The sequence below is a fragment of the Elgaria multicarinata genome, chromosome 8 (genome assembly GCF_023053635.1).
Source record: "Elgaria multicarinata webbii isolate HBS135686 ecotype San Diego chromosome 8, rElgMul1.1.pri, whole genome shotgun sequence".
In the NCBI taxonomy this organism is placed as follows: domain Eukaryota; kingdom Metazoa; phylum Chordata; class Lepidosauria; order Squamata; family Anguidae; genus Elgaria; species Elgaria multicarinata.
Genome location: NC_086178.1, coordinates 65,873,155 through 65,889,536, shown reverse-complemented (window position 1 = coordinate 65,889,536; position 16,382 = coordinate 65,873,155). Strand labels below are relative to the sequence as shown.

Genomic DNA, 16,382 nt, shown 5'->3' with positions numbered 1-16,382 from the left:
CATGATAGAAGTGTACAAAGTTATTCATGCAGTGGAGAAAGTGGATAGGGAGACATTTTTCTCCCTCTCTCAAAATACAAGAACCCAGGGTCAGCCCATGGACCTGTTTATTGGGAAATTCAGAACAGGTAAAAGGAAGTATTTCTTCGCACAGTACATAGTTCAACTATGAAATTTGCTATGATAAGACATAGTGTTGGCCACTAACTTGGATGGCTTTAAAAGGGGATTAAACAAAACCATGGCAAATGACACTATCAATAGCTACAAGTCATGATGGCTATATATTACCTCCAGTATCATAGGCAGCATGCCTATGTATACCAGTTGCTGGGGAACACATGTTGGAGGGCACTATTGCACTCATGTCCACACAGTGGCCAACCAGTTGACATAACTGGTTGGCTACTGTGTGAACAGAACACTGGACTAGATGGACCCTTGGTTTGATCCAGCACGGTTTTTCTTATGTTCCTATATTCTATGTGCTGGTTAGGGAAATCTACCCCTAATGGCTGAAAGTGTTACTGTAGGTTGCAACCACATGGACACATTTAAATTAATTACAATGAATTAATGCATTTAAAAAAAAACCCAAGGTGCACAACTCTCTTAGTACACATGCCATGTTTTAGGCATCTAGGTTTCATGGTCTTGACACTATGGTACTGATGGATGGATGGATGGATGGACAGTCAGACAGACATTTTTATTTCCTTGGTAAAGGGAAAGCACACACAATTCTGCATCAAGTTGCATTCTAATTCATGCTGAATGTGAGCAGATGGCCCCAAAGATCTGTATCTCCAGGCTTTTTGCTTAGATCTTTGGTTATAAAGTTGGCTCCACATCATACCCAACTGTACACTTGCAGACTACATACAGGAGCAGTTCTAGAACAGTCATCCTTTTGTATTATATTTGATTGCAGAGCATTGAGGAGCAAAGGAAATAGGCTATTTCCAGTCACCATTCCAACCAATTTTGTAATAAAACCTCTGTTATCGCCATCTGTTTTCTAAGCCTGTTCTGGGAGTTCTGAAGAGAAGCCATTTCCAGTTATTGTCTCTTAGCCCGGCTTTTATTTCAAGACAAAACAAATAGGGCAAAACCAGAATCGCAAAGTAAAATTCTCTTCAGAGCACAGCTTTCTTCCCCACTGTCACAGGCATACACTGCTGTTTCTGGGCCATGTTTATTCATTTTTTAAAATAAAATAAAATAAACCATATTGTGATTTCTTTATTTCCTGGTGTATTTGGTATTTGATCAGACTCCTGCTTTGTGGTGCCTATTTCTTTAATCTCCACACTTCCCTTTGTACCAGCCTGTAATTCTCAGTGCTCTAAACTCCTGCCAGAGGTGGCTTTGATCTTTTTAAAGTTCCTCCTGGGCTCCCTCCCTCCAGCGTTCTCTCTCTCTCAGGCCACATGTCAGGAATGCATCAACAGTGTTGCAGTCACAGTAGTATCTTTCCTGGCCAGCTGCGTTTTGTCATTGGGTTTTCTTTCCAGCCACAAACGCCTCCAAACGCTTCACAACTTTGTTTTTAAGTGCTGCATTTTATGCTCACTAGTGAACAGACCTGGCTTCGCTTGGATTGGACTGGCCCTGAGTTTGACACAGTGAAGCCTTCAAGCAAAGTGACACAGCTGTCAAAGATGGACATGCTGTGCCACCTGAGTGAAGCCACAACTGCTGCCACTCCTAGGCACAGCCCCTGCCATCATGTGCCCCTGTAGCCCCCTGCAGGAGGGATTTGTGCACTCCATTCCCCTGAAGGGGGCAGCCCCACAAACAGGGCAGGAAGGGCAAAGCCATATAATTCTGTCCCTTGACCTGTCTTCGAACGGTATGGGCCGCAAAGCGACGTGCTGATTAGGGAAGTGTGCTCCTAGTGGATGGAAGATGTTACTGCAGGCTTCCACCATATGGTCACATTAAAATTAATGAATGCATTTTAAAAACAAAATAACCTCAAGGCACACAACCCTAAGGTCCCCTTAGTATGCACGCCGCATTTCACTCGTCTACATTTCACTGTCTTGTATCCTTCTACCAGGAAGTAAAGATCGCCTTATTCAAGAAGGCCTTTGGCCTGTAAGTGGATCTGCTGGTGCTAATGATGTTTTTAGTCCATAGTTGTTATGTTTTTTAAATTGTATTTTAATGTGCTTTATTGTTTTAATCTATTTTAAATTATTTTTTTAAAGCTGTGTTGAGTACCATTTTTATTTTTATTTTTTTGTAGAAAGGTGGGCTATAAATCAAATTAATAAATAAATCAGTGGTGATGTGACATCCTCGCTGGCCGGCTGCCTGGCAAGCAAACAAGTGGTAGCAATGTTGAGGAAGACGAGGAGCAGCAGACAACAATGGTGGTGAGAAGGTAGAGTCACTGAGGGATTCGGCCCATTGAGGGTGTCTTGTCCAAACACCCACAAAATCTTGGAGTTGGTCCTATGCCTTCTGTTCCTGGCAAGAATCAAGCAACTTTTTGCCACAGGCAAAGTGTTGCCATAGATAAGGAGGGTAAATGTAGAGATAGCGGCCATGGATAAAGGAGAGGCAGAAACAAAGAACAGGGCAGTCAGGAGCACAGGCCTTATTCTGCAGTCTGGCTTTTATTGAAGTGGTTGCTGCCCTCCTAGGTGTTTTGACCTTTGAGTGTAAAGTTGGCAACTGTTGGGTGTGAGATACTAATTAGTTAAAATCATTTTCTTTCTCAAACTCTGATCCTAAACACATCCACTAGAAACAAGACCTCTCAGTATTGATCAAACTTACTCTCATGTCAGCATTTTTAAGACTGGGGTGTCAGAAACTGGCATTGCAATCCACAAACATTTAAAGATAAACAGTTTGCATGCCACTGAATATCACTGAAGATATCAAGGAAAAGTAGCTGAAATGCAAGTATACTGGTTTGGGTTCATATTACAAAGAAGAAAATTTGGAATCAACCTTAGAAAGAATTTCCAGATGTTATGGGCCTCTTAGAGGGGTGGACTCTCTTTTGTTAAAGGTTTTTAAGCAGCCAGATGGAGACCTACCAGGGAGACTTACCAGTTATGGATTTTCTGCATTGGCAGGACTTGAGACTAGATAACCTTTGATGGACCTTCCAAATCTATGGGCAGTGTCCAACAATGTCATCCTGCAAACTCACATAGTGTTAGAGGAACTGTGCTGAATCTTTCCGTTGTACAAGCGGTTGCCCGTTATTCTTGTGCAATCGGCTGTTACACAGCTAGTAGCACAACGGATAGTGCAACAGGTGCAAAGCATTGGTGCAAACAGTTTCACAATGCATTGCACAGCAGGTGCAATTCCTCTTATGATCTTAAGCTTTGGTCTGATGCACCCACACATTCCCTTGGACACTGTCTGGATCTTGTTCTCACTCGGAATTGCTCTGTGTTGGACTTTTCTACTGCTCACTTTCCGCTGTCAGATCATCACCTAGTTTCTTTCAATATTACTCATAATCCTCCTCCTTCACGTCCCGCTTCTCGCTCTTGTCGTGACTTGCAATCTATCAATTACGAGGCTTTTTCCCAGTCTCTAGCCTCCTCCCTTCCTTCTGTCTGTTCGGCTGTCTCCTTGGACTCAGCTGTCTCCTTCTTTAATTCCTCCTTATCTTCAACTCTTGATAATCTTGCTCCATCTACAACTCGGATAGTTCGCCCTTCTCAACCCCAACCGTGGCTCACCTCTTCCCTCCGCTACCTTCGCTCTTGTTCCCGGGCAGCTGAACGCCTTTGGCGTAAGACCAGGGACCGGGCAGACTTTGTCCATTACAAATTTGTACTCTCCTCTTTCTCTTCTGCCATCTCACTGGCCAAACAGCAGTACTACTCAACGCTGATCCAGTCAAATGCTAGGCATCCTCAGCGGCTCTTTGCGTCCTTCAATTCTCTTCTGAAGCCTAATCCGCCATCTCTCCCCGCCTCTCTGTCTGCTAATAACTTTGCCTCTTTTTTCAATGCTAAAATCCAAACTATCCGCTCTGATCTGGCCAGCTCTGCTCCTCTTCCAGTCCCTGTTCCTCATCTGTCAGCTCCTCCTGCAAATTTCTCTGCGTTTCCTTCGGTCTCTGCGGATGAACTGTCTACAATACTGCGCTCTTCGAAGCCTTCCACTTGTTCTCGTGATCCGATTCCTTCTCGCGTCTTTATTAATCTTATTCCTGCTATCCTCCCTTCCTTGCTACATATTATTAATCTTTCTCTGTCCTCTGGTTCATTTCCTTCTGCTTTTAAACATGCTACAGTCTCTCCCATTCTCAAGAAACCTACTCTTGATAGGCTATCTCTGTCTAACTACCGACCTGTCTCTTTGTTGCCGTTTGTTTCAAAGATCCTGGAGCGTGCGGTCTACTCTCGCTGTCTTGACTTTCTTTCTAGTAACTCTGCTTTGGATCCATTTCAATCTGGATTCCGTCCTCTGCATTCCACCGAAACAGCCCTTACTAAGATCACCAATGATCTCCTTACTGCCAAGTCTAAAGGCCATTATTCCGTTCTTATTCTCCTTGATCTAACTGCAGCCTTTGACACGGTTGATCATGATCTTCTCTTAGATTCCCTTCATGACCTTGGATTTTGTGGCTCTGTCTATAACTGGTTTGCCTCCTATCTAGCGGGTCGCTCTTTCAGCGTGTTGACTAATGGCAGCTCGTCTTCCTCCTTTCCCCTTTCAGTAGGGGTTCCGCAAGGCTCGGTGCTTGGCCCGTTGTTGTTTTCCTTATACATGTTGCCCTTGGGCAAGCTTATTCAATCTCATGGTCTCCAATATCATCTGTACGCCGATGATACACAACTATATCTGTCATCTCCGGAACTTTCTCCTGATGTTCACGATCGTATCTCGGCATGTCTTTCAGATATCTCAGCTTGGCTGCTTCATCGTCGCTTGAAGCTTAACATGGCAAAGACTGAACATGTTTGCAGATGATACATTGATGACTATCAGAGATCCTTTAGGTAAAATGGAAAGAATTAAACAGCAGTTGAATGATTTTGAGGAAGTTACGGGGTTAAGGATAAACTGGGCAAAATCGGATTTGATGTTATTCAACTATACTAAAAAGGAAGAAAGGGAGTGGGAAGGGAAGGCTTCAGTTTTGAAAAGCAAGGAGAAAATTAAATATTTGGGTGTTAAGATTACAAAAAATTTAGAAGATTTGGGAAGTGAGAATTTAAATGGATTGAAAAAAGAATTGGAGGAAGAGTTAAAGAGGTATAAGAAACTGAATCTTTCCTGGTTTGGGAGAATAGCTTTAATAAAGATGAAAATTTTACCTAAGATTAATTTTTTCTTTAGAATGTTACCGATAAGAATTTCAGTGATAGAATTAAAAAGATGGCAGAATCTTATAAATAATTACTGCAATGAAGGGAAGAGATCAAGGATTAATAAAAGTAAATGGTATTTAAGCCAAAAGAGAGGCGGACTGGGTCTCCCAAACCTTGAGTACTACTATCTAGCTAATAGGTTAAGACATGTTGTTGAAGCAATTATAGGGGTAGGGGATTTGAAATGGATGGAGGAAAATACGCTAGGGAATATTGAGTTGAAATTGCAAAATGTGTTTTTTAAGCAAAAAGGGAAGGGTAAATGGCTTAATGATTTAGATAACCAATTTCTGAAGTTCCATTGGGAACTTTGGGATAATTATAAAAAGGAATTGTTTTCAAGTAATTCCCCCTTAACACCGGTGATAATGTTAAAGAAATTTCCTGAAAATTTAAAGATGAGGTTAAGCAAAGTTTTAAAAGAAAGAAATAAAATGAAATTAGGAGAGTGGTTAAGGGGGATGAATACAAGAGAGAGGTTGGAAGAAGTTTTGAGAGATTTGGAATTAACGTGGTTAAATTATTTTCAATTAGAACAATGGACTAAAAATTGGCTAAGAGAAAATGGAGAATGTAAAGAGAGGACGAAATTTGAGGAATTAATTGAACAAAAAGAAATAGATAAGGGACAAAACATAGGGATAAAGGGGTTAGTGAGTCAAATATATAATATATTAGTTGAGAAAGGAGGGCTGGATAGTGCTGGGAAAATGGTTTGGGAGACTGATCTGAAGATACAAATAGGACAACAGAGGTGGGATGGACTATGGAGACAGAGAGTGTTGAGAAATATGTCAGTAAGAATAAAGGAGAATTATTATAAACTTGTATGGAGGTGGTACTTAACTCCGGTTAGATTAAATAAGATTAATAAACAGTTTTCAGCAGATTGTTGGAGGGGTTGTGGAGAAAAGGGAACGTATTTACATATGTGGTGGGATTGTATACATGTGCAAAAGTTATGGAAGATGGTGTTTTATGAGATTGAACAGATTGTGGGATTTAAAGTAGAAGTTACACCAAGGATTGCATTACTCTCACTGCATGATGATCCTAAATGTAATAAAGAAATGAAAGAATTGATAACGAACCTACTGACAGCTGCGAGGTTGATAGTAACTAGGAATTGGAAAATAACAGGAGATTATTGTATTGAAGAATGGTATAAAGAAGTGTGGGACATTGCTATAAACGATAAATTGACATGTAATATAAAAATGCAAAGAGGCATAGTAAAAACGAATGATTTTGAGAGTATATGGAAAAAGTTCCTGGAGTTTGTATTTTCTAAAGGAAGGGGGGTTCCACCAACAGATGAAACTATGAGTTTTTGGAAACAAGAATGAGATCCCGAGGTGGGGGGAGCACTGTTATGTTTATTATATTATGTTTAATAGGTTAATATTGAATATATGATAGTAAGGTATGATAATATTTTGTATTAAGTGATTTTGATTTGTGTTTGTTGTTTTAATAATAAAAATATTCAAAAAAAATTAAAAAAAAAAAAAAAAAAACATGGCAAAGACTGAATTGCTTGTTTTTCCTCCTAAACCTTCTCCTCATCTCTCATTCTCTCTTACTGTCAATGATGTTACGCTTACTCCGGTCAAGGAAGCTCGTAGCCTTGGCTTTATCTTCGACTCCTCGCTCTCCTTTATTCCTCATATTGAGGCAGTAGCTAAATCTTGTCGATTTTTCCTGTATAATATTGCCAGGATTCGATCATTTTTGTCTGTCTCTTCTGCCAAGATGCTTGTTCATGCACTGGTTATTTCACGGTTGGACTACTGCAACCTTCTTCTCTCTGGCCTTCCTTCTTCTCACATCAGCCCGTTGGTTTCTGTTCACCACTCTGCCGCAAAGTTCATCTTCTTAGCACGCCGCTCCGACCATGTTACTCCGCTTCTGAAATCTCTTCATTGGCTTCCAATTCACTTCAGAATCCAATATAAACTTCTCCTGTTAACCTTCAAAGCTTTTCACGGTCTAGCTCCTTCCTATCTCTCCTCTCTCATCTCACACTATTGCCCCGCTCGTGCTCTTCGCTCCTCTGATGCCATGTTTCTCGCCTGCCCAAGGGCCTCTACTTCCCTTGCTCGGCTTCGTCCATTTTCGTCTGCTGCCCCTTACGCCTGGAACGCTCTTCCAGAACATTTGAGAACTACAAGTTCAACCACAGCTTTTAAAGCTCAACTAAAAACTTTTCTTTTTCCTAAAGCTTTTAAAACTTGATGTTGTGCAGACTTCTACTGTTACTTTCTACTGTTAGTTTTTCCCTACCCTGTGCCTGCTTACCCTTCCCTGTACCTGTTGGCATTCTCTTCCCCTCCTTATTGTTTTACTATGATTTTATTAGATTGTAAGCCTATGCGGCAGGGTCTTGCTATTTACTGTTTTACTCTGTACAGCACCATGTACATTGATGGTGCTATATAAATAAATAAATAAATATAATAATAATAATAATAATAATAATAATAATAATAATAATAAGGTGCAAGCAGGTGCATAACCCAAGCAGAATGCGCAACCGGTTGCACAATGGCTTGCACAAGCATAACGCAAAACTGTGTGTGCAACCACACTTGCGTAAACGTAACTTTAGTTGGATTATTCTTTGGTGCGTAGTTCATAACCTAGTTTCCACGAGCGCAACGTCATTTGTGCTAATGGAATGACACGCTGGGATAGTGCCCTATGATTCTATGAAACTGTCAGAATGCAAATATTCCTTGACAACTATTTCTTATCACTTCATTAACAAGCAAGGAAATGAACACCATGGGGGTGGGGAGAAATCTGCATATATATCAATCTTACTTGAACACAATCTTCTTGAGTTTGTCTTTTATCTCCCTTTTGGTGAAATATGCGTCAAGGGAGAATTCCAAGTGAGGAGTGTTGCTGAACTGTATTGCTCCCACTCTGACCTGAAAGGATAGGATAGGACCCATAAAGTTGATGTGCTTTATGCTGTTATTACAAGGTCTAGGAAGTAGTATGTTTAATCAAGACAAATGGGAAATGCACCAGTTAGATCCCCTTGGACCAGCCAAGTGGCCAATATTTCCCTACATCTGTAGAAAACATCAATACTAGATATTATATTTTTTGTTTATAGATTATTCTTTTAAGATGTATTTATTATTTAAAATACTTATATACTGCCTTTAAGGGCAACACAGTATTTTCAAAACAGTTCACACAACATAATTATAATAAAACCATATCATTATAAAACATAAAATCATTATAAAAACCACAAAACGTGCCACCCAATACAAACAGAACGAGCAGCAGCAATCTAAAAACAATCATTTCTTTCTAAACATGCACAGATTTGCACCTTTAATTAATTATAAATATTTATTTCCCTCCTTCCTGTTGAAATGTAGATGCTCAAGATGGCAAAAAGTAGAAGAACAGAACAAAATAACAAAACAAATAATAATAATAAAACAGTAAAAAGAGAGAGAAGGGTAAATGCCCCTTCTAAAGCACTTACTAGTTTTCAAAAAGAAAAAAGAAGAAAATGTTTCCTGATTAACCACCGTTGTTGCTGATCTTTACAAAATTTGGTTGTTCGGTTGGTTAGATTAATTGATTTAAAATGTTACTAAATAGTGTAGCCTCACTATACAGTAATAAATAACCATGTGTCTCTAAGGTTAAGTGAGCAGAATTTTCTGAGAAGATAGGCTCAAGCCATGGCACATTTTAAAAAATAATAATAATTAAGCATGCTTAATTTTCTTCCCTGTTCCAGATATATGGCCTTGTTGTTGTTTTCAAAGATAGTTGCCTATCTGCTGCAACTTCTTGGATACTTTAAGTATCCACAATGTGGATTTCTTCAGATCCAGGCTTGGGATCCATTGTATGGAATACACCAGGGGGATGTCTTGATGACAAAGCTTTGCCATTCATTACTTCAAACCCCGCGGGACGGGAACGGCAAATCTCCATGGCTGGAAGGAGGGCTGGCTTTCCGGCCAAAAGAGCTGCAGTGTGAGCAGCCATTCAGCTCATTGAGCCCAATCCCTGCCCTCTGCCCGGCCTTCGTGTGCATCCCCCGACCTACCCTGGGCCTCAATCTGCCCCTGGAATGCCTCCAGCCTCAATCGAAAGCGAGGTCACCACTGACAGGCAGACCAAAGAAGGTGGTGACCTCAGAGTAAAGGAAAAAATCACAGCTTTCAAAAGCCCAGTTTCGGGGAGAAAACACGTGGTGGCCGCATCGTATAAACAACGCAGCACCGTTGCTCAGCCACACAGGGTATACAGGGCATATAAACAAGTCCCAGTGTACTTACCTTTTCCGGACTGATGTCCAAGGCCTCACAAAGCTTGATTGCTAAATATTTTGCCCTTTCAAAGTTGCCTTTGCCAATGCTGTAAGATCCGTCTAACAGAAACAAGATGTCGGCAGGGGCTGAGCAATTCATCACTGGAAGAAGAGAGAGACAGTAATATTAAGAAGCCACGTTGTTCCAGGAGACAGGGAGGATTGGTGGAGTACAGGGGGAAGCATGCATGCTGTACACAAAGGCTAATACTGGTAAACCTTTTTGGTAAATTAGCAAGTGAAAGTCCACAACGGCGTAAGACTTCGAAGTCGTATCTCCAATTATTAAACAAAACAAAAATTCTAATCATTAAACATTTTTGTTTTTTGTTCTCCATTTACAACATCGAATTACAACATCAAATTAATATTCACAGTGGGTATTATTATTATTATTATTATTATTATTATTATTATTATTATTTATTTATTTATATAGCACCATCGATGTACATGGTGCTGTACAGATTACACAGTAAATAGCAAGACCCTGCCGCATAGGCTTACAATCTAATAAAGTTGTAGTAAACAATAAGGAGGGAAAGAGAATGCAAACAGGCACAGGGAAGTGTAAACAGGCACCGGGTAGAGTGAAGCTAACAGTATAGAGTCAGAACAAACTCAAAGTTTAAAAGCTATAGGGAAAAGAAAAGTTTTTAGCTGAGTTTTAAAAGCTGTGATTGAGTTGGTACGATTGCTGCCTGATGACTGCAACCACATGAAGGAAGCAACCATGTGTAGGCTTTTGTCCATGTGTTTTGGGCTAGTATTAGTACTATCACTCCAGCCACTCAGAAATCCAAGGAACTGGAGGGACGCTAATCCTGGGCTTAACCATGTGGTTAGATGCCAAAAGCAATTATCTTTCCATGTAATTCCAAATGCCAGCCCAGGTTAAGCCTTTGAGCAGCTCCTGAACATGGTTCTAGTGTAGCTAGCATCTTTCAGGATCAAGCCCTAAAGTAGGGGTGCAGAACCTCAGGTCTGGGGACAAAACCAGCCCTAGAAGTTTGCACAGGTGGCCACGCCCCCTTCTCCAGGGTCCAACTGCCTTTCCTCCAACCACTGATCATTTGGTGGCTTCCCAGCTTTGGGGCCTTTCTCCCTTCATTCTAAAAAGTAGAAATCCCTCTCCTAAGGGCATGTCTACACCAGCATTTTTTCCTGGGGTCATCCCTGTGCATCTAAATGATGCACAGGGGATCCTGGGGGCAAGCAGGGATCATCCCTTCATTTTCCCATCATAACCGAGACCTCAATTTTGCCCATGGTCCTGGGACCATACCGAGGACTGCGGGTAGTGTGGCACCTGCTCCCAAATTCTCCTTTCCTCCCCGCGAGTAGCGGGACCAGGTACGGAGCTGCGCAGGGAGGTTCCATGCCCAGCCCCACCCCCCAAGTTATGCATCCCTGTAAGTTCAACTAATGTTTCCACTATGTGCATTTTCATGGCAAGAAAAAGTCAAAGTACCATAGTAATCCTCACATTCTGAAAGGAGTGGACGTTAACCTTCAATAGCAGTCATAAATTGCTGATTAATCATTACTCCCCAGGCACCAAAAGGAATCACCTGTTCTCCAGCTAACACCCACTGTATTTGAAAGACTAAACCGCAGGATTTTGCAGAACCTCTTTTGACTTTGGGACGTTCTCAGGGATATCTTTCCATACCTCGTGCCCTGCCTGAGGGACCTAGAGATAATGACCCATAAGGTCCCTTGCAGCAAGAAGATTCTCATCAGATCAGATTCATCTGGTTTGACTGAAAGGAGTTGCACCGAGTCAGCTTCATACTAGCACCGTGTTTTCTCAGGCCCATGTCCTTGTGTTACCTGAGCACGCACCAACTTGCTTGCAAAGTAATTAGAAGCTGCTGCGAGTGTTTATGTGCCAAAGTAGAAGAAGAGTCATGTTTTCAGAGGGTCGGATTAAGTTAAGGTTGTCTTTCTCCTTATAGGGTGTGGCTTGTGAAAATGTGCAAAGCACAAACACGCCCTTGGGAATCTGGAGAAATTAGTTTCAGTCACTGGAAAAAGCTTGTGTCCTTGAAGTACAAAAAACAACAACACAGCTACACAAATGGGGAGGGAACAAGAAAACTACAGAGGGCTACTTCTGCACCACAGCAACCCAAAAGGAACAGAATGATGCTGTTGATTGGACAGAGTCCTAATTATTGCAAGCCCAAACCCAGCTGCTTCTAAGTTCATACAGCGAAGTCAACAAGCAAAGTCAGAGTGCCCTCCAGAGGTGTTGGAACACAACCCCCATCACTCCCAGCCAGCAGTCTACGGATGAGTTCACATCACATGACAAACCACTCCAGCATATAAGCCACACAGTGTGGGTTTTCTGTGGAGCAACCCATGGTGAGTCCAACAGATGACAAGGCTTACCGTGGGTTGTTCTCCCCTCCTTTGTCTTTGGTCCACCAGCCAGCTCCAGCATGTATCCCAGGGGACTTGATGGCAGAACCCATTTTGTCTGTTGCCAAATCCCTTCCCAGCTCCAATCATGATCCTGGTTGCATTCCCCAGATTTTTTGGTGTTTTTTTTTTTTACTCCCCCCCCCCCCCGCCCCAGCCCTAAGAATTTGTGCAAATGTCTTCATTCTTTTATTCTATTCCCCACACCGAGTTTTTCACAGTTGCAAAAGTGCACACTTAGGGCTGCCAAACTATATATGTTGTTGTTGTTGTTGATTCGTTCAGTCGTTTCCGACTCTTTGTGACTTCATGGACCAGCCCACGCCAGAGCTTTCTGTCGGCCGTTGCCACCCCTAGCTCCCCCAAGGTCAAGTCTGTCACCTCCAGAATATCATCCCTCCATCTTGCCCTTGGTCGGCCCCTCTTCCTTTTGCCTTCCACTTTCCCTAGCATCAGCCTCTTCTCCAGGGTATCCTGTCTTCTCATTATGTGGCCAAAGTACTTCAGTTTAAACTATATATAGCATTGCATATTGCCTTGTATGTTTCATCTGTCAAAGGGAACAAAGTGTACTAAGAAACATGCAAGGTAACTGACAAGATGGGACTGCATGGCTAGTTTGACAGGTGGGGGAGAAACCATGAGCCCTAGCCAACGTGACCAAACGATTATAGGAGTTGTAGTCAAAGCTGGAGCGCATCTGGTTGGGGAAGGTGAATATGGGCATTTAATAGTCAGATTGGTTTGCTTTAACTTATATAACATATGCAGTATTGTGCACTCTGTTTAATTGCCCCCCCCCCATTTCTTAAAGAGTTGTTATCTATCTCATTTCCTTTGGAGGGGCTAGGATAGAAATTAAAGTAAGTGCAGAGATACAAATGCTAAAAAAAAACCCTTTAATTATCTTGTACAGAAGGGAACAAGAAAGGTGTTTTGTAAAATAAAATAATAATAATAATAATAATAATAATAATAATAATAATAATAATAATGCAGTTATATAGGGGATTTCTATATTTTGATTCTCCCTCCTTCCTTCACCTTTTCCTCCAGGACAGCACATCATTATCCCTTTTGGTGTGGATTTCTGTCTAGTTAGTGGGATTTAAAAACAGATCTCACCCCCGCCCCGCCCTATAACAGATTAAAAGGGATTGAAACTTTGAAAGCATTCCACTGAAGGCCACTGAGTCGAGTTATACAGTAACCTTGTTCATTCTTGTCTATTGATGGTCCGTTACATTCCTAATTCAACTGTGGCTGAAACACTGAGATGTTTCAACAACAGTGGATATTACTACAGAGGAAATTCATAAAATCTATTAGAGGCAGAATCTATGAGCCTTCACAACCAAAGGAGTCAAGCAGGACATTTCATATGCTGCTATTAACAGAGCAACATCAGTAGATACAGTTGAGGGGGTGAATCCAACAGTCCCATCTTCGCACATACATCTTGTTTATTTAGCCAGATGCCTTTCAAATTTACCCAGGGCATGAACCTCTCTGTGTTGAACTATGTTCAAGATTCTAGAGCCAGAACCAGAATCAGAGCAGTCTGGCTTCCCAGGAAGCAAAGAAGAGGATGTAGCAGTCCCATAAAACCCACAGCAAGAAGAAGCTGAGGGTGGGGACATTCTACAGAGCTCCCCCCCCCTTTTACCGGCAATCCAAGATTCAATTTTCACCCTCTATTCTCCTTAGAGCCACTTTTCACATCACTCAAAGTAACTCTGGAGAGCCAAATCACAACTTGAAGATGCCCACATGTCTACATACTGCATAAAATGTGGATCATGCTTGGCATCCCAACGTCTCACCCATAAATGCAGAGGAGGCTTGGGGTACCCATGTCTCACTCATGTGGAGCCACACTTGAGTCCTTCTCATCTTGCAGTTCTATTATATAGAAGTGGCCCTGAGTTTTGGAAGACACTTAGTGTCATCAGGTTTTATGTAAAAGCCATATGGGTATAGAATCAACAGTGGGAAATTTAAGAAGAGGTTGCAAAGGGGAAGCAGTAACTGAGAACAAAGGGAAAGAAGCAGATATGTACAAATCTGCAGGGGTGAGGGCAATAGGCATTCAAATAACTTTTTTGTAGAAGAAATAAAAAGACTTACACTGGCCAGCGGCGGAAATTTTCTCAATGGTTTCTTTGCTGACATGTAGCTCTTGTATGCTCCATGATACTAATGCTGCAGGATCAAATAGTTGTCAACATGGTGTCAGTGAATTATTACCAAATTATTACATTATTTGAAGAGCACCTCTTCAAAGCATTACTTTCAGATATTTCCAGAAAACACCACATCAAACTGAGAGGTGTCCTGCTTTGACATATGATTGTTTGTTTTAAAAAAGGGGGGTATCCACTGAAGTACCAAATGGCCATATTAACAGTATCATAATCGAACTTTTCCAATTTATAGAGCAGAGGTGCAGAACGTCAGGACCATGGGCCAAATCTGGTCTCCCTGGGGGTTAAATCCATCTCTCTGGGGTTCCCAAATGGCCGTGCCCCCTCCCAATTTCCCCCAATCACTAATTGCTTGGGTTGGGGCTCCTGGCTTTTGTGCAGTTTCTCCCCCATCCTAAAAGGTTGAACTGCTTCTCCCAAGGCTTATACAAGCATTAAGCTAAACCAGTGGTCTTCAACTCGTCCTGACCCAAAACCCAATTCAAACTCCCAACCTGCAACATGGGAACCCCTTCCATAATTGCCCAATGTGGTGGCAACAGCATTGCTGCAACCCATCTGGACTGCTCTCGCGACCCAGTTTTGGGTTCTGACCCACTGGTTGAAGACCACTGAGCTAAACTATGATAGAATTATTCTTTTTTGCATTTGCTGCCCTGCCCCTTTTGCCTACCCCTGGATTAGAGGCTCACATTTAATTCTATTCATTAAACAGAAAGCCTACAGTTCAGAAAACAATGTTAAGGCTCTACAGCTTTTGCCCAAGCACCAAAAAGCAGGGAAATGCTCATAATGCCACATCCTCCCTAAGGAGGCAGAAACTGCCAGTGAAATTCTCATTCTCCCAAAGCAGAGAGGACTGGATGGAGAATATGATATGCCGATGGAGAATATGATATTCCACAACTGTGGGGTTGTGGAAAACTGATGACGAACCACTTAGGACCACTTACTTCTCTTTTTTTGTTTAGAGCTGCCCTTCACCAACCTGGTGCAATCCAAAGATGTTGAACTACAACACCCATCATTGAAAGTCAGGATGTCCCATGGTCAGGAATGCTGGGACTTGTGAACATCGGGAGGGCAGCAGGTTGGGGAACGCTGTTCTATATTCTTACCAAATACAAGGTCTGCCCAATACGTTTCTCTCTCACACATTTCCCATATACCAGCGCAATTGATGACAAAAGGGCTATTCATTACAGATGATGATACTCATTTGAACTTTTCAATAGCCAGTGCCCAGGGATAAAAGCTTTTTTTCACTGCTTCATGAAAAGGAAGCATTTCATGTTTTGGATCTGTATTTGGAGACAATCTGAAAAATTGTTCTACTGGAATTAAAAAATCCCTGATTAATTCTGGAAGCACACAAGATGATATAGAAAGATACTCTATATTAGAATAAGTTACAGTTTACTATGTTAATTATTATAGTTCATTTATGCTATATGCTTTTTCTTCCTGTTTGGATCTCAAAGTAGCAGATTGTGATGAAGTTTGTGGTCAAGTTTCAAGCCTGCACAGGCTACATTTCCATCCCTAGATATTTACTCAAAAGTAAGATCCATTGAATTTCCTTGGTTCTTGAAAAGCAACATAATGGTTTTAGATTTGCCAATCTCAGCACTCTATGTGTGTTATTATGCCTGCTCTGTCTGTCCCTATAGTTTTCTGCAAGGCCCAGCAAGGGGAGGTCAGTAAATTAAACCCAGGGGTGGAGGGTGGGATTCCATGAAGTTCAGCTGAGAGCAGTTGCAGTAGAACATAGACCTGCCAGGAGTGGTGAGGCTGGGTTTCTAGCAGACCTGACCAGGCAACTTTATGGCCTGTTAGTTCATCTGTTTGGTAACCTGCAGGAGCACCTGCCTCATAAAGCAAATGAGCACATGAGAACTGTTATTATGGTCTGCCACTTTGTTTGTCTTTAGTAGTCAGTGGTCCAGACCCCTTCAGTAGTCAGTGTTATGTGGTTGGTGTCAGTCTAAATTATGTCCAGGGGTCCCTTACTCAGTGCTTCTGATCACAAAGAGACTGAGGATTTCC

At 41.7% G+C, this 16,382-nt stretch overlaps 1 protein-coding gene across 1 annotated transcript in view; it reads right to left on the bottom strand.

Moving 5' to 3' along the window:
- VWA2 (von Willebrand factor A domain containing 2) overlaps nucleotides 1-16,382 on the bottom strand; it is a 50,744-nt gene that overhangs the window by 18,794 nt on the left and 15,568 nt on the right. The window contains exons 4-6 of the mRNA XM_063133255.1: nucleotides 14,260-14,334; nucleotides 9,674-9,807; nucleotides 8,181-8,290 (exon numbers count right to left, since the gene is read on the bottom strand). Coding sequence (XP_062989325.1) covers nucleotides 8,181-8,290; nucleotides 9,674-9,807; nucleotides 14,260-14,334 — 319 coding nt within the window. The remainder of the gene's footprint in view (nucleotides 1-8,180; nucleotides 8,291-9,673; nucleotides 9,808-14,259; nucleotides 14,335-16,382) is intronic.